The sequence below is a fragment of the Cynocephalus volans genome, chromosome 8 (assembly GCF_027409185.1).
Source record: "Cynocephalus volans isolate mCynVol1 chromosome 8, mCynVol1.pri, whole genome shotgun sequence".
NCBI lineage: Eukaryota > Metazoa > Chordata > Mammalia > Dermoptera > Cynocephalidae > Cynocephalus > Cynocephalus volans.
In genome coordinates, this window is record NC_084467.1 from 51942027 (window position 1) to 51968056 (window position 26030).

A 26030-nucleotide genomic window follows, 5' to 3' on the forward strand; every position below is an offset into this window, starting at 1 on the left:
GAAAAAGAGGGGATTCTTAAAAGGCACCCTTCCAGAGGTGTCCCGGGAACAGGGACGGTAATGATAGCCTATGTCCAGTTATGGGCACGCGTTTGTGGATCAGAATATCTTCCTACCCTAAGGGGACATCCCTTCCACATTTTTTTTTCCTCCTAAAGAGAAAAAGATGTCACAGCTAAACCACTGTTGTTCCTGAACGTGACAGAACTTTTCGTATGGCGTCTGTGTTTAAACCCACCAGTTTCACAGTCCTGGGAGGGAGAACGCTCATTAATCTCCGCCTTCCTTTCTCCAGACCCCCCGCCCCAAATCCGGTGAATCTTCTGTGTGAAATGATTCCCCACTACCCCTGCTCCTGAATGCCATAGGACTGAAGCTGCACAAAGTTTGCAGGATTTTGTGCATAATTACCGCTGCCGACCAATCTATTCCCACAGAAAGCCTCGCCGGAGAGATTACAATGCTTTGAGCCTTACCGCATTTCGGAGGGGAAAAAAAGTTACCTAGGAGGTCCGATTTTTAAAAGAAATTTGCATACATGCAAATGTGCCGCCCGGCCGCCTCCGCGGTTCTCGGCGTGTCCACACAGTGGCCCGGGGGGTGCAGGGCCACCTGGCAAAGTTGCCCAAGTCCTCCACCGAGGTTCGCGAAGGTCTGCGGCGGGGGTGGGGGGATGGGGCCGAGGAAAAGTAGTTTTGTTTGCTTAAGCACATCCTGTGGCAGCCTATAGCTGCCCGGGAGGACAGACTGTAACTGCTCCTCACTGCGTTACCCAGTAATGCGCTGAGCGGGGACGGGGGGGCGGGGGCCCGAGGCGGCGGGCGAGCGAGCGAGCGAACGAGGGAGAGAGCTAGGGAGCGAGCGAGCGGGCGAGCGAGCGCGAGCGGCCGCGGAGGCTGGGGACCGGGCTGGCCGCGCGGCGCCGCAGCCGCCCCCTCCCCCACGCCCCCTCCCCCCGGCGGCGGCGGCGCGAGCGGGCGGCGGCTGTGCGGTGAGGTGCAGAGCGGAGGCGGCGGCGGGCGCTGCGGGCAGCTGGCGGGCCCGGCTGGGCCGGCGCGGGAGCGGGAAAGGGTGCGCTATGCCTTTAACGCCCGCGTACAGTAGACATGTATAGTGGAGTGTAGGGAAACTCTAGGCGGGGTTAAAGTTCAGCTCATGGAGCGGCAATAGCGCTGGCTGGCTGCAGTTGAGCCGAGTTGGAAATGTGAACGCAAGAAGCAGGCTTGATTTTTTTTCTCCCCCCTTCTCTCTCTCTCTCTCCCCCCCTCCTCCTCTCTCACCCACACTCACGCACACCTCCAAACCGCACACCCAGACGCACACGCACACCCCACCGCCCGGCAGTTATGTATTCTCCGCTCTGTCTCACCCAGGTAAGCAGCTGTTGGGATGCGGAGGGGTGAGGGGGTCGGGGTGGCGGGGGCAGGTCTGCGGCTGGGCAGGGGGCACCGGGGACTGCCGCGCCGGCTGGGCCCCGGACATGTGTCTCGGTGTGTGCCCGTGTCTACGCGTGTTTCTCTGTGTGTGCGCGCGTGTGCCCGTGGGGGGGAGAAATACTGCTTTAAGAAAGTAACTTTGTTTCCATGCGGGTGCATTCCTCTTGCACGGCCATTTGTGTGGGCACATGGCTAATGGCGCCCTCTTATTAATGCGTTAATTAATATCGGGGCGACGGACTGCGGAACGGCGGCGTTTTCGGACGCCCCGCACGTGTTTCGGCGGGGTTGCAGCCCATGACACGCTGAAATCTGGACTCAGCGTTTCTGCTGCGGAGGGCAGTGTTCCTGTAGTTCCGCGGCGCCCGGGGAGGGGCCGCCCACGGAGTCCGCCGCGCACCCCACACGCCCGGGGCAGCCGCAGCCCCCGTGTGCCGGGAACCCTCGGGTGCCTGCGCCCGCGGCCCGCTCCCCGGAGCCCCGCGCCGCCGCAGCCCCCCGCCGCCTCCCCAAACTCTTACTTTTGTTTATTGTTTGTCAGCCTGCGGGGTCCGGCCGCGGGAGGGACGCGGGCCGCCGTCCTGGCCCCGGCCGGGACAGCGCCCCTCGAACGCGGGCGGGCGGCGGCGAGCCCTCGGCGGAGCGGGGCTGCGGGGACGCGCGTCCCCCCATGCCGGCCAGGTGGAGCCTGCGTCCTCGCCGCTCGCCGGTGGCCCGCTCGCTTCCCCTGAGTGAAAGTTTCGGGGTCTGGACGAGCCCACGCTGCGCAGAGCGGCGGAGGCCGCGGGCCGCGGAGCGCCGGGCGGAGTTGGGCTCCCGGCCGCGAACCCGAGCGGCGGCCCGGGCAGGACGCAGCTCCCCCCGCCGCCGCCGCAGCCGCCTCCACCGCGCAACTCCGGCCGCTCCGCGCGCAGGACGGGGGCAACTTTTCCCTTCCGATTCAACTCGGAGCGTGGGGCTGTCGCGCCCCACTGCCCCTCCTTTCCGTGCCCTCCCTGTCCATCCCTCCCTTGTCTGCACCACCCCAGGCAGAATGTTGCTACTTCGCGGCTCCAAATCTGGTCTCTTTTGAAGATATTACTAATTTTCTTTGACTAAAAGGCATAAAGTCAAGTAATTTTGCGCTATTTTTTTTTTTTTTTAAGTGTGAGCTTTCATACTGCTTTGGTACATTGGGATCTGACCATTCATCACCTACATGAAGTTAAATGCGTCAAATAAAATGTTTATTCACCACTCCCTTAAAAAACCTGCTGCTACTACTGGCCTTCATTTAGCAGGAGATAACGGTTTAACCGTAATACTTTCTGGAAAGCTAAAATGTATCAGTTGTTTTCTCTCTCCTCTCTAGATTCCCGATTCATTTCCCACATGACATCCCTTCTCATTGCAATATCCAGCAGTAATAATACCGGCTATTTGATGTTAGAGGACTCTTAAATGCATCTTTTATGTTGAAATGGTCTGTTTGGGATTTAGGCCTAACATTAATAATGGGTAGCAGTTGCTTTTAGTTATTGTAAAAGTTTTTTTCCCCCCTAACAAACTTCCAAAGTTCCTATTTTGGTAACTTGTGGAAGTACGGAGTGAAACTTTTCCAACCACTTCTGGCAAGGTTCACAATTGCATATGGATAAGATGCAAAGTGTAAGATAATTTGAATGAATTACCGACTACAGTGAAAATGCTGAGATTGGAAGGCTGAAGTTCTGGCTGGGGAAAGTTAGCAACACATAGAACTTGTACATAATACCAGTGTGCTGCAATAGAGGGAAAGGAACCGAACAGATACTTTAGGGTCTTCTCAAGTGAGTTCTGAGAAGATAAGTTTATATTATGGGATTGTGCATATATGAGGATACTTGTGTATCCATGCAGGCCAAGGACATAGGTATTTAACAAAGTTGGCTTCTCTTGGTTCTGAGCTATTATCACATTAAGAGAGTTTTTTTTTCTTCCTACATATTTGACAGCGTTGATTGATGCATTCACTAGGCCTTCTTCTGGAAACACCACTAAGAGAAATGCTTATTTAGTCTAACAGTTTGTGAAGAAAATGTACAATAAATAGTGAATGAGGGCTCGTATATTTTATGGGTTCTTCTTTTTAAAATTGATTTACAATTTATTTAACTTGCCGGAATATTTATAATGCTTTAGAGTCAGTTTTGGAAAGAAAAACTTAGGTAGTTTATTGCTCACTAAAAAAAAATAAAATAAAATCCAGTAAGCACAGTGATAAAAGTACTCATGAAAGAGTAAACTCTATTTACTTGTATGTAATTTAAAAAAACTTTACCGGGAAAATGCCAGATATATTAATCCAGGATGAGCATATCATAACCAAGTTATGTATCTGGCCATATATAGGTGAACCTTTAAAAAGAAGCAGTTTGTAGAAATATCAGCATTCAGTGATTCATAAATTTGGCTTACTTTCAAACAGATCGTTTAAGGTGCTGATTCAAAGTAACACAGGTTTTCAGGTTTGTTTTTATTGGTGGCCTGTAACTTTCTCACGAAGTGTGTATGTAAAATATTCTTTGTTTTCTCTTTTTACATAGCTTATGGCGATATGTTCAGCAACATGATTTATAAGGGCATGCTATTTTTTTTTTTTTTAAGAGTAATCATTTATGCTCTCTCTAGACATTTCCTGCCAGCTAATGATATTCTTTACTTTTGATGTTCTGGATTATTTCTAATCATGAGTTGAGAAAGATACATTTTAAAAAATTAACTAGCACTTTAACTGTGCATGTGAGTGAAGTTATACAAAATATTGTGCTCTTTTATTGGTACATTCTTGAAACCTTTAGGGAGTAATAAGTTGTAAATACTTTTGATGCAAAATTGGGGACTTGGATTATTCTTAATGTCTAGTTGACATAGTTGGCCTTGTTTAAGGATTTTATCATGAGATATATGGGCATTTGGTTGGCAGGTAAACAGAATTCTTTAGAACACGAATAAACGCTGTTCGCAGTATTTTGAGAACATATTGGGAGTATTTTCGAACACTTAAAATGCCTTGTTAGTATGTTTATTTAAAATATTTATTATCATTAATAAAACTTTTAAATAACAACATTTTAACATAGATATGAATTATTTGGAGCTAAATTATTATTTGCATTATAAAATGGGGCTGAGACTTTAAAATGAAATCCTCCTTTTGGTGAAAGCTCACTTTGTAAAGGTAGACTCCAAGAGTTCTTTGCATAGTACCACAGATCCTTGGTTCCCAGCATGTCCTGTGTATATAAGAAAATCAGTCAATGTAAAAGACTATTTCAAAACTAAAATTTAAGTATTTTAGAGCATTTTAAGAATGAGCTCAGAATTTAGTAATGTTTAAATGCTTTGTGGTTTGGCGTATCCCTTAGTAGATAAACTGTGACTTGCCCCCTATTTCTCTCTTCTAAAGTATGGAAATAAGAAAGATTCTGAAACATCAGAAATTTTAAAAATGCTAATGTTTTATGGTAAAGAATAATATAATTCTTGTATTTTTCTCTGTTCTCCCTCCGCTTAAAGAATGCACACGTTACAAAAGCTGACTACTTCTTTTCTGGATTCTTTTATTGAAAAAGAGCAGTTTTCAAAGCTAAACTTGAAACACTGAGACTGATGTTTGCTTAGAGGGGAAAAAATAAATGTTAATTATTGAAGTGATTTATTATATACTATATTAATATACACTTTTAAAAAACCAATTATATACAGTGTTTAGATGACTGGTTATAATTTGCAACATTTTAACAGACTTGACTATTAAAATATTTTATGAATTTTACCTTCTCTCTTTACATTTGAACATTAAAAATTTTAATACTTGCTTTAATAGTAATAATATTTTGAGCATTACAGTTACTTGTGTCTCCAAAGTACGTATTTAGATGAACATAACAAAAAATAATGAATTCTGTAATATTCATCGGTCCTGTATACCCTTTTAAAAAACATTAAATAGCTCTGGGTTTTTTATCCTAATTTATTTGAAAGTAAATAATTTATCTGTTTTTTTCTGGAGGGAGGTTATGTGGCAGAAAGAAGTTACGTAAGATTAGTGTGGATTAGTTAATCAAAAGTTAGATGTGCTCCGAAAGCCTTGCAGAGGTTACTGTTTAATTTTTTCTTTATTTTTATTTTTATATTTTCTAAGAAAATGTCATGTATAAGAATCAAACATTTTAAGTAAAACAGGAATAAAAATTTAAATGTTTTAAATTCTATTATATTTTCAAATTATCTGAATTTTAAGAGGCAACCATGAAGGGTCTCCTGGAGTCTCGTAAACATTAAGTATACTAGGTTCCCCGTTTCCCTGTGAGAAAAAGCCTGAAAAATTATTTTCAAAAATTAAAAAATCTGTTTTTTGGGGATGATTATTACTGAAGGCATTTCACAATCATATCAGCAAATTAAATGCATTTAGTTGCAACAGTGTTGTCACAGTGACGCACTCTATTGACTTTCTGGCATGTATGCTTTTCTTTGTTTTTTTCCATTTTTTTCTTTTCTGTTTCATTCCCATAGTATCAGCAATTATGTCTTGGGCATAGATCTTTTATTGTAACTCACCAAATATCAAATTCATCTCTTCTTTTGTATATGGACCTGTCAATTTATTTTTTTAAGTTTTTGGTTAAAAAAATTATGTGCAACTGTAATATTTGAGATAAATTTAAGATATTATCAAAATAAATAATGAACATGTTATAGTCTACATGCAATATTTTTAGAGGGAAAGCCTTTGTTTTCATTGATTGTGGAGATGATTTTTGCTCCTAGACTTCCATAAACATTGACTGGCATCTAAATGTTTAGGATTTGCCAATCTGGCTGCCGGACCCTGGCTGTCCTACAAGTGATGAGGTCAAGGCTGGAACAAAATTAGATATGCTTTCCTTGAAATAAGAGTTAAGATATATATCGTTATAAGCATTTAGATAAATTTCGTGTACTATCTATAGGATTTGGGAACTAGGCCCAACAGTAGAAGCTGGTGCGCTTTGGTGACCATATCAAAACATTTTTTAATTTTTAGGAATTTTTTTCCTTCAGATTGTGAGAAACAATAGTGGTGGTCTTCCACCCCAATCCCCCTCTTCCCGTAGGGATTCTGTGTATGATTTTGGTAATGTAATGCCTGAATCAAATCTCAAATGAAACAAGGAATTTTTTTTAAGGTGACCATATCTGAAGAAAAGTTGTTTTCTTTTGTTGACATCACATTCATATTTTTGTTTGCATTCATTTCCCTAGGATGAATTTCATCCTTTCATTGAAGCACTTCTGCCCCACGTCCGAGCCTTCGCCTACACATGGTTCAACCTGCAGGCCCGAAAACGAAAATACTTCAAAAAACATGAAAAGCGTATGTCAAAAGAAGAAGAGAGAGCTGTGAAGGATGAATTGCTAAGTGAAAAACCAGAGGTCAAACAGAAGTGGGCATCTCGACTTCTGGCAAAGTTACGGAAAGATATCCGACCTGAGTATCGAGAGGATTTTGTTCTTACAGTTACAGGGAAAAAACCTCCATGTTGTGTTCTTTCCAACCCCGACCAGAAAGGCAAGATGCGAAGAATTGACTGCCTCCGCCAGGCAGATAAAGTCTGGAGGTTGGACCTTGTTATGGTGATTCTGTTTAAAGGTATTCCTCTGGAAAGTACTGATGGCGAGCGCCTTGTAAAGTCCCCGCAATGCTCTAATCCAGGGCTCTGTGTCCAACCCCATCACATAGGGGTTTCTGTTAAGGAACTCGATTTATATTTGGCATACTTTGTGCATGCAGCAGGTAAGTGCTGTGGTGAGAATTCCTTCCACTTTCTTGTGTGTGTTTCCTTCCTGATGGCCTCTGTGTGTGCCGAATCATTCCTGAACTTCCCGAGTTGCAGGACACGTACATAAAGCCAGGGTGGTTTTGAAGATAGACCAAAGTCAGAACAGCCCAGATCCTCTGTGTCTGAGGTACCACCTTCATTCAGGTGGAAAAGCATAGCTTTGAGAGAATTCTCACGAAGTTTAGTTCTTTTGGTAAGTTGTGTTATCAAAGTTGTTGGTGGTGTTTTAATCACATTGTTTTGATGAGGGGTGAGAGAAGCCTTGTGAAAACCCCTGTTATGAAGAATATATTTTAACTGGCAGATGATCTAGTTAAAAAACATTTAGTTTGGTAGTGAGGCAATATTTTTAGCTGCTTTTCTGCTGGGATTTTTTTAACCTACTGGGGCCTCTTCAACCCCCTGCCAATTAAGACATTGGAGGTAAGATTACTATCAAATTGCTGATAATTTATGAAAGAAAAATAATCACGTTAATACACAAACTTAGTAGTTTTGTATTTAAGAATTTGTAGTGTTGTCTCAGATAGCTAAGGGAAACAGAAAATTCAGCTGCTTAAGTAATTGATGGAGAGGTTAATGTTAAAAATAGCCAACCTGTAAAGTGCATGAACACATTGAGAAATCATTATTGGTAGTTTACGTAGTGAGTTGCTTTGATTTATTATAAAGTTCTTTATTGTTCTTTTAAGGCATGTTTTATCCATGCATGTTTCAGCATTTCGAGTAGCATTTAGGATAAAACTATTGAGAACTGGATAAAATAATGCATTTTTACTTTGTTCCTTTCGTCTTGTTTTAGACAAAAGGCTCATTGTGTTATGTGAAAGCTCAGGTCTTGTGTAACATGTTGACTTTTATATGTACACATTGGTCTTGCTAGATTACCTTCATGGCTGTTCCTTGAGCCAGATGGAAGAAAGAAGGTTGTGGAGTCCTACCAGTAGGTTGTGTTGGGGTTCATGTATTTATCTATTTTTTTCCACAAAGGAGAGAGAAGATGTAACCTGTAAAATCAACACTGCACTGTTTTGCAAAACATTTTTAATTCTAAAAATGTTGGCTTTTTTAAAAAAGAAGTCAGCTGATAGTCTATTCTCTATCATTTCTCTCCATATATATTTTAGAAAGAGAACTTTTGTTATCCATCTGTCCTTATATAAGAAACTGGAGAAATTAACTTTGCAAGCATGTCACATAATCATTTGCATTCTGTTGGCAGGGGATAGATGAGTATTTTAGAGGATGTGATCTGTAAGTGTTTCAAATATTTGGGTTTTTGAAAATGTATACTTAATTATAAGTGCCTGTTGCTCTAGCCAGTTCTGGATAGCATAAATGAGAAAGCAACACCTCTCAAATGACCTCTAAACAGGAGCAAGTAGCCCTCCCTTAACTCCCTTTTAACCCTGTCGTTCATTTGTTTTGCCTATTGAAAAAAGCAAAGTTAAAAATTTTTTAATTTATTTGTATACGTAAGTGAGGCAAGGTGCAAAAAATATGGGTGTTACAAGTGCTTTCAAGGAGCGCTCTTTAAACTCTTGTTAGAAAAATAAATTATAAATTATAATGAATGCTTTAATTGACCGACATAGAAACTTGAGGGTGCCAATAGGTGATGCAGACCGTGATGTTTGCTTCTTTACAAGATAATATCAAAATGAAATATCTGTGAAGCTTTTCTCTGTGAGCAGTATCTATTCTGAATTTTTGACTTAAACATTTCCCTTAGGATTAAAGAAATGCAACCTTTCTAGCTATTCCCATTGCATGAATTCTGTTTTGTTGTTGATGATTTATTATTATGCTCTTGCTCCAAATCCTTGAACTAACAATTGTTGGTTGTCGCAATACCTGAAAGGGTTATGTTGGTAAAATGGCATTTAGAAGGTTGCTTAGGAGAGTGAGCATCCTTATTGCTTATGAAAGATTTATTGACAGCAACCTGGATCAGACTACCTTTTGGTTTGGTTTTTCTGATGTATCCCAGAATCCTTTGTTATGCCTGAATGCCAGCCAAGTGTTTGGCCATTGGTTTTCACAGGACCGCAGTAATGGCTGCTTCTCTGTGCGCGCCACAGGAGGACTGCAAAAGAAAATATTAAGGGCCTTTTGTCTGAAAATATTTCAAATTCGATTTAAGAGATTTAGAGACCTGTTATTTGTGAAAGAGAAGCTGCCAGTACAAATATGAGGTAGATTGGTCAACTTACATACGACTGATTTGACAAGCATCTGTTATAATACTGAAGATTTGTAAACACTAAACAATGTTTTTACCTCCTTAAAAGTTTTGAGAACTTGCCAGTATTGGCAGGAGGCAGCGACTCTGAAACGTGCTTGGAGATACATGCCAAAACCATTGTGGCCTTTTCACCTATAGTGTGTGTTTTTTTTCTCTCTTTCTTTTAAAATGTTGTATTTTTTTTCCTGCCAAAATGCCTTATTTTTTTCTACGTGGCCACAGAAATGAGATCTTCTTTTCCTTCTAAAAATGTATACAATAATTATTGCTTCGTGCATTGGCCTCTTCTTTGGAAGTTGAAATCTTAGAACATACATGTAAATACTGGAAGCATATGCAGAAGCAATAATTTTTTAAAAGCGGAGGTGACATTCTAAGACTTACTGAAGTGCTAAAATACAATACATAAACTACATTCCATTTTTTTTTCCTCTAAATTCAGTGGCATTAGAACTGTGAATTTTGTGGCAGATAAACAGTAACAAGTACAGTGAATCAGAGTGGTTCCATAAGCCTGAGAATTTCATCTCTTTAAAAGTATAAAAGAACAAAACCATTTTATGCCTTTAAGTTGGTCTCTGTTTGAGTTGTCCTTTCCATGTATCATATGACCACTTGGAGATATTATGGTATTGTGGCAAATGGTTTTCTTTGTGGGCGTGTAACAGTAAAGCTAATTTATGACCAGTCTTTACCAGATGATCTGTATCAGAATCTACAATATACCCGGCACGTGGCAAGGTCACAATTTAAGTTGTTAAGGTCATAACCTTAGCCACCAGGCATTTGACCTTTTAGATAAAGTTAACCTTTGTTCATTAGTAGGCACTCAACCGAGAACTTTCTGGAGCGTTTTTTTTTTTTTTTTTTTTTTTTTAAAACTGCTTCTGTATAACTTCTGGTAATGTAATCAGATTCTAGAAAGATTCTCAATTGAATTAGTTAAATTTTGTAAGTGGTTAGACTTTTTAAGGACTCATCTCTTGGACAGAGGTAGGTTGCTGTATTTAGGCCATACAATGACAGTGTCGTGATTTATATTTGATAGTTATTACCTGCTGTGGGGTAGAATAAAAGCTCTGAGGCAGCTGTGTAGAGACATTTAAAAACTAAAATTAAACAAATGGAATTATTTTTAATTAAACTAAGGCCTTCACTAATTTTCTAGTGGCATTAGGCCCAAAAGGTAAAACACAATGAGCCATCTTAACTTTTTTCAGATGAGGAATTTTCTAGGATTGGAAGTATTTTTAGTGGCTTTAAAATTTACTTTGAAAGACTAAGTGACCAAAATTTGTCAGGTGATTGCCGTAATTGTTAATTAGCCAGTGACAAAGTAAATTGATATTTTCCTAATGGCAGTATGAGAGCTTGTTAGTTTTAAGGTAGAAAGTGAACACTTTTGCACATTAATCTTTTGGTGCAATAGTTACTTTTTTTTTTTTTTTTTAACTGATTGCTTCTATGCTACCCCCATTACTACCTTTACTTAATTTTGTTTGGACCAGGAACAGCAAAGTTCCCGTCTCTCACTGAAAGAGCTGTTTCAGTGTCTCGGAAGCTTGGTACCTGTCCTGTAAACCTGTACAAGAGTATTACTGATTACCAAATTACTTGTACCATATTGTTCACTTAATTATGCTGTCCTGAATGCTCATTTTAAATTATTTAGATTACTGCTAGTTTTGCTCTGCATTCTTCCATTTCATCCAAAAGAGAAATACTCCCATTCAGGTGCATTTTAGTTTTATTTTGGCTCCATGATTGCCATTCCTTCATATAGTAATAGAGAAAGCTGTGATATGCAGATAGACCAGATGGTCATGTTGACAGATTGAGAATTCACTTCCTACTGCTTCAGAGCAGGTGTAAGATTAGGAGTGTCTGTGCATGAGTGTGCGTATGCTTCGTGTGCATGTGTGTGTACATTCAGGCTGCTGCACACAGAGCAGTTTGAGCAGCGGGAATGATTTCTTTTTTAAAAAAGCTGGTATTTTGAATACAGCATAACTATACATTTAAGTTTATCAGTGCACGTAGAATAATTATAAAAATTTTTAAACGAATCATGTTAGATTGTTAGTTTATAATTTTATGCCAAATTAATTATGATAATTTCTTAATTTTTAGGTGATTTATCACATTAGTTTGAGGCAGTATTGCATGTCTAAAATATATTCAGTATATACTGTGAGCGGATATGTATGTATGTGTGTTTCTGCTTAAGTCTAGGACTATATATACATTATGTAATTAAACTTATTCAGTACTTTAATAAACTCCCTAGTAGAAAGTTGTGCAGTTAATTCCTATGATTTCTAATAAAAAGTGTGTTTGGAAAAAGTGATATTTCAAATTAATAGAGTAAGGACCACCCTATCTCAAATTTTAACTCTATACTAAATTCAAGGTAGATTTTGTTGCTGACTGATCTCCTGTGAATTACTGGTCTATGCACACATTTTTAGAAATTTTTATTTATCTTTTAATTCTTCAAAGGAGATGGCACTAGCAGTCAATAAACTTGGGCTTTTATATCCTTGAGTGTTTTCTGTGTAACTTGAGGGTAGTAACAATATCCTTTATCTAGAATGTAGTAACAAAATCCCTTTTCAGAATGTAGTGAAAAAGATGGAAGTTCAAAGGTAGGGAGTGTATAGAAATAAGGAGAAATAGTTTTTCCAGAGTAAACCTTTGAATGGAAGTCAGTTCATTTATGGCTAAGAGGTTTGGAGTCTGTTGGTTAGAAAATTTCCCAATGCTGCTGGCTTGGATTTGCCTTGTCTTCTTTTCCACCCAGTGATGAATAGCATTAATTTAAACCTATTTAAGGCTAGTGTGGGAGAAACCACAGCCTTTGTTGTGGTCACTGCTGTACACAGTAGGACTGGGTGTTTCACTTGGTTAAGGCTTCAAGCTGCTTCCAGAGGACACAGAACAGCCCGCCGGCTTTTAAAATCTTGCACAGAAGCAGCAACAATTCTAATTGCTTACAAATGTCAATATAGATTATTGAAAACAATTTTAAGGATTAGAGTAGAAGAAAAAACATAAAATACAGATTGAGTTCAGTGAATGTGCTGGAAGCCTGGTTTATTGCCATTTCAGCAATAATTTCCCCATAGTTGTTTAGAGGTTAGAGTTTGTTTTTAAATATAGTATAAATTGTAAATTCTTGGAAGGTAGGTAGGGGAAGGAAGAAGTCAGGTGGATGAGGAAGAGAATAAGTGAACTGGCATCCTTTATTCAGAGAAACACAGAACCGTGAACTTAATCACAAATGGAGATGCTCTAGAAGTGTTTTGATTTAAGTAATGACTAAAGGGATCTTGGGTAGAAAGATATCAAGTGGAGAATTTTATAATCCATCTTCCCACAATTTTTTCATAGCTTGTTTCAGATTAAGATACTATTTGGAGCTTTGGGAGTTTCTATGTGAATTTTTGGAAAGAAAAGTTTTGCAAAAATTCTTTTTAGAGTTTAGGAGTCCAGTTAGGAACATTGTGGTACACATAACCTTGGGAAAGAAGCTATGCTGATATTATTTTTACCATTTTGCTTTTTAAAGTGGTAGCTCAGTTTTGTCAACATTTTTGGCTCTTTCCCACTAAGCTAACTGTAAAATACACATTATTGATCCAAACTTTGGTGGCCCTGAACTTAATAGAATTCTCTAGCTGCTGCTTATGCAGAAGTGACTTTTTCCCTTGGGTTTCCCTCAAATATTAGAAAACCATTCCTCATGTTCTGTTATGATAATTCCACAGTGTAAAAGCATATTTTGTCTAATGGAATTACTCCTCCCGTTAATGTTCTAGTTAAATAAACATGTCTTATGAGGCAAAGATGATAAGCCCAACAAATGACAAATTACAGCAACTCTGTAGCAGAGGACATATTTTGCAAAACAAGTTAAATAAGATAAAATTGAGAGAAAGAAGTTCATTCGTGTAATGTATTTTCACAAATCTTGGTTGTCTTTAAAATGTAATATGTTGCTAACCCTAAACCCAGAACTGATTAGTATGATCATAACTGGAGAATGAAGGGGAAGAGCTTTAAAGTTCTTTGTCTGAGAACTCTGCGTTTATTCCTCTTGTCTTTCTAATCCTTTCCTGGTGTTAGGTATTTTGGACCTAGACCAATTGAGAGTAGAGAAAAGGAGGTGGATGGGAGAAAGGAAGGAAAGAAGTGAAATAACTTTTATTGAGTTTCTATTCTGTAGCAGGCACCGTACTGTTTTTACCATATATTGTAGCTTGCTGTTTCTTTTCTTCTTTCTTTTTAGCAGAATTATAAGTAATATTCTTTTCATTTGAATACATGAGAATAGAGTCTCAGAGTGGCCAAGTTACTTGCACAGGGCGAGATTCAAACCCAGGTGTCCTGACTTCAAATCCTGTGCTCTTAGAAAATTCAAGTCCATTTTATATTATTTTTTAACATCATATTGTCTGGGGTTAGATGTCATTTAAATGGTATCACACGCCTACCTTGAATCAAAGGGGAAGTACAAAGTCAAAATCCAAAACCTTCCCATGGAGATATTTTACTGTTGAGTTCAGATATTAGCGACAGAATGAGGACACACTTGGTTAGGGAAGAGAGAAGTGGTTTCATGCTTGTCAGTGCTGGGGTCAAAAATCTGGACTTTCTCTTTTTTGTTTTTAAAATGTTGAAGTTTAGTGAATAGAAGCATTATGACACAGGTTTAAGGTTTTTTTTTTCCTTGTAGGATAAAGTTAGATTAATAGGTTCTGGATGTCTTGAGAAGCCATTGAGTATTAAAGCAAGTATTATTTTAAAAATCAAATTCCATGTAATATCTTACTGTACAGATTTTTATATGCACAAGAAATATATATTTCTGACTTAATGATTAGATTTTATGATTTAAAATTTACTTTGCTCTTAAAAGATCCTTTAGTTGTGGACTCGTGTTTAATTATTTAAAAAATAAAAATGAAAAATGTGTGAGAAAAGGGTGGAATTTTATTAGTTTAAATGTTTTTTAAAAATGTAAAATAGAAAGGAAAAAAATTTTAAATGGGGACAGATTTCATCTTAATGCCCTTAAATGACTACGCCTTATTTTCATTTCCTTAATCTTAGACAAGATCAGTTCTTAATGACTTCAGTGCAAAAACTCAGAGCCTTGTTCAACATGAATTTTATAATTGTACATAGAAAAAAAATGACTAATAAACACAGTTTCTACTACATGAATTCATTATACATATTCTTCTAAGGTTTGTTTAAAAAATAAACTGCTGAACAGGATTTGTACTGAATAAAATTGAAATATAACTTTCTTTTTAAGAAATATTAGTAAGTCTTAAAGTTAGGGTTGCAGAGTATCAGTTATGCTGGAAAGGGAAAACTGAGGTGTGTGAATAAATGTGATTAAATTGGAAACAAAAGAGAATTAGAATTAAAAAAAGAAAAAGACTGATACTCCATTGACCATTGCATTTAGTTTTATGCTGCCTGACTCCTTTTTATTAGATTTTAGATTAAATATCATCTTCTAATAGGTCTTCCCTGACTCTATTATTTAGGCATACATTCAGCTGAAAATAAAGTAAAACCCACCTAGTATAGCTGAAACAGATAACCTTTTTTATGCCTCTGATAAGTGCTTATGGTAGTCCTGAATAACCTTTGAGTTTCCAGACAGACAGTTTTAAGAATACATTATATTCATATAAAATATTTAATGGCTATTTTTGAAATGCTCTATGGGTTAAAAAATTGAAGTGGAATTAAAAGATTTTAAAAATGAATACTATGTAAAATTTTATATGAATGTCTGTGTAGCATCTGCCATTGTCAGGCTGTTGTCTTTGTTGCCATGGTTTGGGTGATTTTATTTCCTTTTGTAATTTTGCCAGCCCATGATTGGGTAGTGCATTGCACTCATGCTGTTGGAGAAGATGTATCTGTGGTGAGTCATATTGCTTGATGTGAGTGGTAATTTTTGGTAGGGAAAGGTATTCGTCAGTGGATAATAGGAACTGTGGTGTTACAATGTCAATCTTCATTTAATTTTCAAATTAGAGACATATTACTTAATGTCAAAAATCCAAAGCCATCTCTTCTGTGTTGATAATGTGCTTGCCTCTTTCCCCTTCTACTGTCGGAAGCATTTACATTTCTGTGTATGTTAATCTTAAAGAGATCAGTTATTTAATTTAAAGCTCCTACATAAAATGAATACTGTACATACAGGAGAATAAATACTGTACATACCCATCATTGTCACTTTCAAATGTTCCATTGCCTTTCAAAGGAGCTGACATTACAAGTCCTTAGGTTGACGAATTCTCATCAAGTTTCGTGAAAATGTTGGCTGCAGGAGTAAAGTCGAAGGAGGCCTATAGACAGATGGATTTCAGTGTTGAGATGACATCAAGCCCTTCTTCGTGGCATTTTTTAACATTCCAAATGAATGAGAGATGGAGATGCTTAAAGGGCTTACTATAGAATAAGTAATTAAGAGATTGTGTATCTGCATGTTAACCTCTGTAGCATATTACTAAACAGAGTTGTGCAGGCTCAGATAAAATAGCAGATCAGCGATGAAAATTGTAAGGATCTTTTATGCCGAATGTACTGTATAAATAATATTACATATTAAAATATAGAAAATTTTGTACCTGAAAACATGTTGTCGACACTAATTGGAAGTTAAAGATAACTGGGTTACAAATGTTTAAGATGAAGCAAGGATTCTAGATAAGAATTCAGCAAAAGCTTGTTTGCATAAGAGATGTTTGCATCTTTGTAAGACAAGATTTTTGCATGGATGCCTATCATGTAAAAATTACTAAGTTACTAAAGTTTCTCATGGATTCATTTAGTTGCCCCTGCCCCCCCCCAAATGCGAGAGGTTCTCTTTTGTAGAGTAGTTTCAAGTAACTTCTGAGAATGAACTCTTTGTAGCAATACTGTACAACAGCGTAACTATTGTACATTCCTGTCAGGGAAAGATAATCATTGCAGTATGTTTATTGTATGGTCTCTTAATATGTGACAAGGACTTTTATTAAGATTTCTTTCTTCTTCTTTTTTTTTTTAACTGTAATTTTGGAAGTCTCTCCCCTGCCCACACCCAATGAACAATTACAGTGGCTTTAAAAAAAAAAAAATTAAATGAGCTTTTATTATTTTCTCACCTTACTCACTGTATTAGACAAAAATCTTATTTTTAAAAAAGGTTTTGGAATTCATGTATTTTAGAGTAAAGTGAAGTGGGAATAAATAGTAACAAAATGTGCCATCTCATTGGGCCCAGGATATATATACAGTTCTTTGGAGAATGAGGATATTGCAGTCTGAAATGTTAGGATTGAAGAAGTAATTGTTCTAAAGATATTTGCCGTAAAGACGACATGCAAAATGGATAAATGTAACCCTTTGTACTTTTGCCACCTACATTTTTATACTACAGTGACTCTGATTTCTCCAGAAAGGTCAGAGGTTTCAGACAGAAAGCTTTGTAATTCTTCAATGAGAGACATTTTCAGTTTTGCTATGTAAAGACTGATTATGCATAGCTTTTTACTTTATTTGCAGTTGAGCCTTAGAGGTGCTGGGGTTGGGGAGAATGATGAGTAAGTGAAGCCTTGTTAGACGGACTGGAATGGAACGTGGATTCACTTTCTTGTCTGTTTACTACCAAATCCCCTAGTTTAAAAGTGAGGACAGACTAGTTTTAACAGTTGGTTTTGCTTTGTAATACAGCACTCTGTTACAAACTCTTTAAACACATTGGTCGGTGGTGATGTGGGGGAGTAGAGATTGTAGTTGACTTTTGCTGTGGGTTACTCCTGTTATTTAGGAAACAAAGATTCAGAGGGCATTAGTAACACACCTAAGGTCACACCTCAGTAAGAAGTGGCAAAGGCAGCATTCAGGCTGAATCCCTCAGATTCCAGACTTGTGCTCTTGAACTCCTATATTTAAATTATCTTTTCTTATACATTATTTATTAGCTCTTAACATAAACCTTAAATTTGGGGTAGGGGAGCTTTCATAATTGCCTTTATGCACATGAGGAAGCAGAGAGGTTGAGTAACTTGTCCAAGTATACTTGCTTGCTGAGTGGTTAAGATTAATAACTAGGTCATCCCCTTTTATGATCTGTTTTTATGTCTAAGGTGTTTCCCAGTATATCAGAATCCAAGCTCTGCTTCTGAATTTATGGATGGAATAAAAAGTGTCCTCTAGAAGTGTAAAGGAATGCTGAAAGCCATTGTTTTCTCTGAAATTCAAAGAGTAGTGAGAAACTAGAGTTTTTTCTGTTTTGGTATTAGATTCAGAGTTTCCTACCTGGAAGGAGTGTGAGAAGTTCAAATCTTCATTTTACAGTTAAGGAAACTAAGTCAATGCATCCCAGGAGCTATGGAGATGGAAAATTCTTGTGCTAACTGGAGAGCAGTTTGTAGCCTGTTACCATGTGCATAAAGGTGGATGCTCTTTGGTTGGTATTGGCATAGAATATCTGTTTTGGTTGCCTTTATTGACAAACTCTACCAAGTCATTGGCAAACATGTTTTGAGAACTTACTACCTCTAGGTTCCAAAGATGCAAAACTGAAGAAAATCCTATGAGATGAGTTGATGCCATCTCAGATGTAATTTCCTCAGAAATTAAGATATTAAAGCATTTGATACTTTTAAATTAGAGTCCTTTTGGCTAATATCCCGTACAAAGTTTTAAACGTTTGTAGAACCAGTTGTTTATATTACCTTTTTTTACAGTGTAATTGGTGAATGTTGAGGAATTCTGTCATTTGACTCTAAGTGTTATATTTTTTGTTTTCTTATATCAAAAATATCTATGTAAATGTAAAGAAAACCTAAGCTGACACAGAAGAGGATGCAGGTGCTTTCTGTTATTTAATAGTTCTTCTCTGTAGCATGTTTTCCTCCCAAAAGCTGGTGGTGCACAGAAAAGTTCTATTTCTTTTTTTTTTTTTTAAGGACATCCTTCTAGCAATGCTGAAATATAAAACAAATAGAGTTATAGGAAAACTAAACAGCAGGAGCATGAGAGAGTGGAAAACAGAAAGGAAGGGAAGGCTTGGAAAGCAGTAGTGAATTCATTTGGCATTTGATAGTGGTTCCTAAAACACGGCCAGGTCCAAGTAGCATAGCCACCTGAATTCCCTATTTTGCTTTCTCTCAGAAGAAAGTTAGCAATCTTGCGACTTTTACACTGAAGTGGATTTTAAATTGTCAGAGGTCTCAGGCTGCTTTGCCTTTTTGGTCCCGTTAAAAGAAAGCCAATACGTATTACATTGAGACAGAAAGCATGTAAGGGATCTTATGTGTGTGTGTGTGAGTGCATTAATGGAGAAGTGGTGAGGGTCTTTGGGAAAGTGTGTGTGAGTGGTTATAGGACAGAGAAGAACTGTTACATGTCTGATAAATGAAATAACAAAAAGCAACAACAAAAATCTGGTGGTCCAAACAGTGTATGTGGGACTTTTTTTGTTCTCTGTTATATCTGCTTGTTGTTTAATCTGAAAGTGAAATCTGTTTCTACAGCTATTAATATGGGTGCTTTTCTTCGTATAGAGTGCAGAACAAATGAGTTGTTCTGTAATTATTTTCAAAAAAGCAGAAAATATGTGTGTAACATTTTTAAAATGGCACGGGATTGTCATAGAAACTCATTCTGAACACTGTAAATAAAAATGGTTGGGGATTAGTCACAGTAACATGTGGGACATCATCAAACTCAAGACAGATTTCTTTGTTGAACAGTCAATAAGAGAAATGAAGCAAACTTGATATAGTTCATGGGATGTTAGCAGTTCACTTTGTCCAGTGAAATAAAAAACCATGTTGTCTTCACCTTAAATAAGCCATCTGTATAAAAGTATCAGAATTTACCTGATGATTTTATCAATATCTGATGGTTCGTTTATTTTGTGTCTTATTGCCAAATAATGAAAGTTTAAAAAGTTTGAAAATCTCTCTGTTCTTACTACTAATCTTTAAAATCATGTCCTTTCTTTCCTACCCACCCTACTCCCTTATTTTCCTGTAATCTTGAATAGCATTTTTATGGTTCTGGCCTTATTGTGTTTTTTTTAGTCTCCCGTTTCTTCATTTAATATGTATAAAACTGAACATGTTAATGATAAATGGCCATCACTAATGCTGTATATTTTTAAATGTATATTTTCAGGTTAGAATTATGAGTCTGCAATAATGTCATTAGCACCTTTTTTTTTTTTCTCCCCAGCTGGCTGGTACTGGGATCTGAACCCATGACCTTGGTGTTATCAGCACCATGTTCTCCCAAGTGAGCTAACCGACCAGCCTACTGAACTTTTTAGCTAGAAAAGGTGATTTGGGGGTTATGGAGTAATATAGCCGTTGCTCCAGCTTATATGTGAGGAAATCATCTTTATGCCAGCAGTCATTTATCAAGTACCTACTATGTGCTGGGTACTCTGCTAGGAGGAGAAATAAAGGATTTCAATTTCATCCTGTTGAATTTTTAAAGAGCACAATTTTGATTAAAAATGGAGCTTTTCCCCTCAGGGTGGACACTCACATTTTTCATTGGTTTTGAATCATACGGCCTTGTCTGCAGGGAAAGGGTCTGCCAATCATGTCTTTATCTCTAGTGAGCATTTGCAGGTTTGTATGTCTGTCCTTGCTTAACAGGGTATGTTTTGGCATGGTTACTTATCCTGAATTGGCAGTGATCACGGGCAGTAGTAGTAGAAAAGTTAAAGATCAGAATTAAGGTGTTGGGCACAACTGTATATGGTGAACTCATAAGTTTTCCTTCCTATCCAATAAGTTTCCCTTCCTATCCAATACTCTTATTAAAACTGTTAGACCAATTTCATTAGATCCAAAATGCACTAGCATATGTAAATCTTCTTTGTTTAATCAGAGACCTATTGATTGTAGGTAACATAAGCCTCTCTAAGGGAAACAGAACCCAACTGCAGATAAGAGTTTCTTCCCCCAACACATACAGCATTCATGATTTTATTTCTCTAGGCATGTTCATTATCAAAACTATTCCACTGCAGACTTTCCCATAAACTGTTTTTGTCTGGTTCTGTTCTCATATCTAAAAGCTCCTACTGGTTTCAGCAAAGGATAATGGAAGCATTTTGACAGAATATATATTTCTTTTTAAAAAAACTCAAACCTTAAAAATAATGAGAAACAAAAAGTTATAAAATCATTTGAAAATTAATTTGCTTTATAGATACTGAGAATGTCTTCCTTTTTCTGCTTTTATAGCATGCTAAAAGATACCAAATTCTGGCCATTTTCTTTGGTGAGCAATCACCAAAAGTATTACAACAGGGAATAAAAATAGAATGGAATTTTTTTTTCACTTATATTATAAATGGACTGCAAAGCTGCAGAGAGCGTAGTGTACTAGCCTGCACTTTGCGAAGTATAAGGTACGGTATAAGGCATGGGATTTTTCTCGCTGTGCTTCCTAGGATTGGGTCACCTTATTATAACCGTTTAATGTAGTGAAAGATTCAGATCAAGGTGAACGTATAGCAGTTGCTTATAAGGTAGTAATAATCTTGAGGAGAAGTATCTGTTTAGATGTTGTAGATTTTCATGTAATAACTCAAAAATGATCTTTAAATGAAAAAAGGCTAGTCAGGTATTGAAGAGGTAAATAGTTATTTTTTAATTTCTTAAAATTATGCTCAAAAATTAGTTTAATATTTAGAATTTGAATTAGGAAGCACTCTAATTTTTTTTATTCCTTAGAGTATTATTGACCTCTAACAAGATATTTAATCTGTGAAATTATAGCATCTTAAATAAAAGTGGTTATTTTAAACTTAACGTAGTTGATACTATAGCAGTGAATTCATGGCCTTTCTTGTAGTGTTCATCATTTTTTGTTTGGTGTTGCTGGTTGAACCCATCTGAGGTTGTGAAGAGTGTATGTTTAGATGGGCACATATTGAGAGATCTTGACTGGTACCAAGTAACTGTATATCAGCCACTGTAATGCTTATTAGTGAAACTCTAACTTGTTTAAATATTATTTAATTCTCTGATTATATTTTTGTGTCTGAGAGAAGATGATCACCTTCATTTTGTCAGACTGGGAAAGCATTTTGAAGTAGAAGACCTTTTTAAAGAGTTATATAACTAAGCATTTAAAAAAAGGAATGTGCTGAAATTCTGGCTAGGCTTGTGATGAAATAGTGAATTCCTTATTCAGTTAATTCATCTTTAACTACTGCATGCCCACTCATGTTCAATCATGTTTAAAAAAAAAATTTTTTAGAGGTTATTCATAAGATCTCAGTTCGATAACCAAATATTGAATACTGTCACTGAAGGGAAGCTTTGAACTCATCTATCATCTCTCTTTTACCAAATATCAAAAATTCTACTGTGTTTATTTTCTCATGTATATGTGTGTTTGTGTATGTATATATATATGATATATAATATTACATATAAATATTACTGCCCTGCTATTTGGAACAAAACCTGATGATCCTTTCTTAGCCCCTTCCCAAGAATGGAAGTTTATTTTAAACCATACATAATCAGGACATAAAATAGCATGTTAAAAGATTGGATGATGCATTTCACATCAAACAGAAATTTGGATTATCTGCTGTTTAGGTTTGTCCATGTTAGCATTACTTACTATATCACTGCCTTCTCCCTGTTTGCATGGAGAGCTTAGATTGGATTTAAAGTACCAATTATCCACATCAGTCAAGTGAAAAACAATGAAGAAGTTTTTTTCTAATTTGACTATTATTATATTTTCTTGGAGAAAACGGGACAGCATTTATTAAAATAATTAAAAATAGAAATCTAAACCTATGAAGGTACTTCAGAAAGTTCATGGAAGGATTCATATTTTGATTCTATTTTTCCACAAATTTTTTGAAGTACCTCATATTTTAACATTTAATATTTTAATAAACACTACTGGTTTGGTTTCTTACTTATTTTTGCTTTAATTTTTAATATAAAAATATATGTAAGTTATAACATAATATGAACTGAAGGCCTGTGGACATACACCACACTCAAGAAAGAGAACATAAGCAATACCTTGCATTTGCATTTGCCTGTATGCTCTTCTGCTCTCCCCTCACCCTGAAATTCCCCCTATTATCCTGAATTTTGTATTTACAGTTCCTCTCCTATGAAATAAATGTTTCATCACATATATGTATGCTAAATACATTGTTTAGTTTTGCTTTTTTTTAAGTTTTACAAAAATTGATATATGTATATACACTCACTTCTGGGAATTCCTTTTTTCACTCAATATTATGTTTCTAATGTTACTGCATGTACTTATTTATTGTTGTGGTTGTATAATATTCCGTGGTGTGATGGCTCTATGAGATGTTTCTAGTTTCCTGCTATTAGCAAGTGCTATGGACTGCAACATGTCTTCCGGAGCATGTGTGTAAATTTCTTTAGGGTATATGCCTAGGAGTGGAAATGCTAAATTATAGGGCATGTAAATGTTAAGTTTTTAAAAATGATAGGGATATTTTATCTTACTAAGTAGGTACACTCTCACTAGCAGTAGCAGTGTACAAAGATTCTATTGACCTACATCCTCTCCAAAATTTACCATTGCCAGATTTTTCATTTTGCCTAAAGGCTATAAAATGGTATTTCATTTTTGTCTTAATTTGCATTTCTGATTTCGTTAATAACGAGATTAAACATCTTTTTGTGTGTATATGAGCCACTTTCCTCTTCTGCGAAATAAATGTCTTAATGTCTTTCACTCATTTTTTCTATTTTGTTGCTTATCTTTTCTATATTGGTTTCTAGGAGTTCTTTATAGATCCTGGATTTTAATCCTTTGCCAGTTATATGTTTGCAAATAACTTTTCGTAGTTTTGACTTGTCTTTTTATTTTTTTCAAAACAAAAATTGTTAATTTTATTACTGTAAAATGTATCAATTCTTTATTTCATAGTGTTTTTATGTCTTGTTTAAGATTTTCTAAACTTGGAGTAAAGATGGTTATGTGGTATTTTTATACATCTTTTAAGTGATTATCTCATTTAAGTTAGTATTTCTTCTGGAATTTGTTTTTGTGTATGGTGTGAGGTGGGGATCCAATTTCTTTTCTTCTGTGTGAATTAACAGTTTTTACTGAATCGTTTATTGAATAGTTTCTCTGTTCTCCAAATGATTTCCAATGCCATCCCGGTCATTTGTTAAGTTTTTATATTTGTGTGGTTGGTTTTGGATTCTCTGTTCTGTTTCATTGATCAGTTTGTCTACCCTGTACCAACACAGCATTGTTTTCAGTTACTAAGCCCTTAGAGTGAGTACTAGTATCTGATAACGCAAATCCTTTACACCTCTTTTTTTTTTGGAAGTGTTTTTCTGTTATTCTTGATCCTTCACTATTTCATATAATATTGTGGGAACATTTTGTCAAGTTTTGTGAAAAATCCTGTTGGAACTTTATTTATAAGTGTGTTGAATCTACAGATGTGGAAAATCGACATCTTTTTTTTATGATCGGATCTTACTATCTATGAACATTCTGTTTCTCCATTTATTTTGATCTTAGCTTTGATTACATTAAGTTATTCTTCACCCAGGTCTTGAGCACTTTTTGTGAAGCTGCTTTTGTAAACTGTTTTTAAAATTATATTTTTAGTTATTTGTTTCTAGTATAGAAATACCATTAATTTTTGTATATTGACTTTATATCCAGGTATATTTACATATTTTTAGTAAATAATTTGTAAATTCTTTAGTGTTTATTGTATAGATAATCGTTTTAAATGCAAACAGCAGTGTTTTCATTCTTCCATTCCATTTTTTATGCTTTTATTTTCCTTACCCTTTTCACTGCACTAAGGTCTCCAATTCAGTGTTGAATTAACCTGTGATAGTGGGCATCCTAGACTTTTTTTCTTGATTTCCTATTTATTTTTCATCCATGAATGAGACTGAGTTAATGCCTTACTGTTTAAATAGTGCTTGTGCTTTTGCTGATCACATTTTAATCAAAGGAAGGGCGAGACCTTACCTAGTTTTGTTAATTTCCCCCCATTTTTCTTGCTCTGTTGCGGTTTGGTCTATATTACCAATAATTGAAACTTCAAACTCTCCTGGAAAATTATTTTATGCCAAATGATATATATTAATTAATGGGTAAGTGGTGTTTTTGAGAATGTAGTCATCTAAAATTTCAAAATCAGTGGCTTGTGTGTGTATGTTTTTAGATATTTCAGTGAAGAGATGTACCACATTTTATATTTACTTGAGATTTTTTGATACTCTGTGTGGATCAGCCTCTTAGATTTTGATATGAACTATAGAGCCCTTAAGTATCATTTTTCACAATTTAAAATGTCTGGTTTGGATGGGTTTACTTTTTCCCTTTTCCTCATGCAATTTTTGTTAAGACTTGGAACAGATTACTCCTAATCTTGTAAGCAGACTGCAGGAAGACAACTATTAAAAGTAGAAAGCTATTAAGCAGTCAGGGGTTTATTATGCTTTAGTGTTTTGTTTAAGTCTGTTCTTAATTGGTTGATTAATGTATGAGAAGTCCTTTTCCCCCCTCCATCTCTACAGATGGCAAATGGTAAGTCCCAACTGTCATTGTTCGCAAAAAAGGTTATAGTTCAAAGTCAAAGATTCAGAGATACCACAATAATCAATCATAGGAACTTGTCTCAGAGTGCCCAGCCAGGCAAAAGTTAGGCAGGATAGTAACATTTACTTAGATTCCCTTGGGGGCATTTTTTTTTTTTTTTTTGCGGGGGGGGGGGGTATGTTCTTGATTTTATTTAGAAGAGGTTATTTAATTGAAATATCTCTCTGAGTTTGGTTTCAGTCATTCAAATAAATTTGAAAAATAATGATAAACAATTTTCTGTTTATCAGTTTTATCAAATATTGCTGGAATATACACTTTTAAAATGGGTATAATATAGAAAGTAACATTCTTAATATATTGAGATTAACAGAATATTTTCAAAGGGATACCTTTTTACCATTTCCATGTGAAGATGATTTATAATGGTTAACTTCCTTTTTGAGGAGGAAGAATAGAATTATGTTCTGGTATTGATTCACAAAGAGGATTTGCATTTTATTCATACCATAAAAGTGCCTTTAATGGAGACATTGTGGTAATTGAATCTAGACTGTGTATCACTACCAAAGTATCTTTTTAATTATTTTATGTTATATAATTTAGTAACTAAATTTAAGTCATGAGAAAAGGGGGTGACCATATTATATCTCTTAGATATAATGTATAGCCTTTAATATTCTTAAAGTGGATGGCAGTTAAGGACGTTTTATGTTCTTTAGGTGGAGGGGGGGATAGAGAGAGAGTGCGATAGATGAAGGCAGGTGGAGAGGATTCCGTTACATTCAGCACAGTATGAAACTAAGTCAGAGGAGTTTTGTTAATTAAATTCAATTGCCATCCATTAGACCAGTGGAATGAGATGACTCTGCCTGGCGCTGACAC

The 26030-nt window shown here is 36.6% G+C and overlaps 1 protein-coding gene across 5 annotated transcripts in view; it reads left to right on the forward strand.

Moving 5' to 3' along the window:
- Positions 1-874: 874 nt before the first annotated feature.
- The window catches only part of NFIA (nuclear factor I A), a 357970-nt gene continuing 332814 nt past the window's right edge, over positions 875-26030 (forward strand). Inside the window, exons 1-2 of one of the 5 annotated variants that reach the window (XM_063107177.1) lie at positions 875-1373; positions 6705-7236. In XM_063107177.1, coding sequence (XP_062963247.1) covers positions 1347-1373; positions 6705-7236 — 559 coding nt within the window. In that variant the 5' untranslated portion in view covers positions 875-1346. The remainder of the gene's footprint in view (positions 1374-6704; positions 7237-26030) is intronic. The other 4 variants (XM_063107178.1, XM_063107176.1, XM_063107180.1 and 1 more) reach the window with 4 other exon arrangements.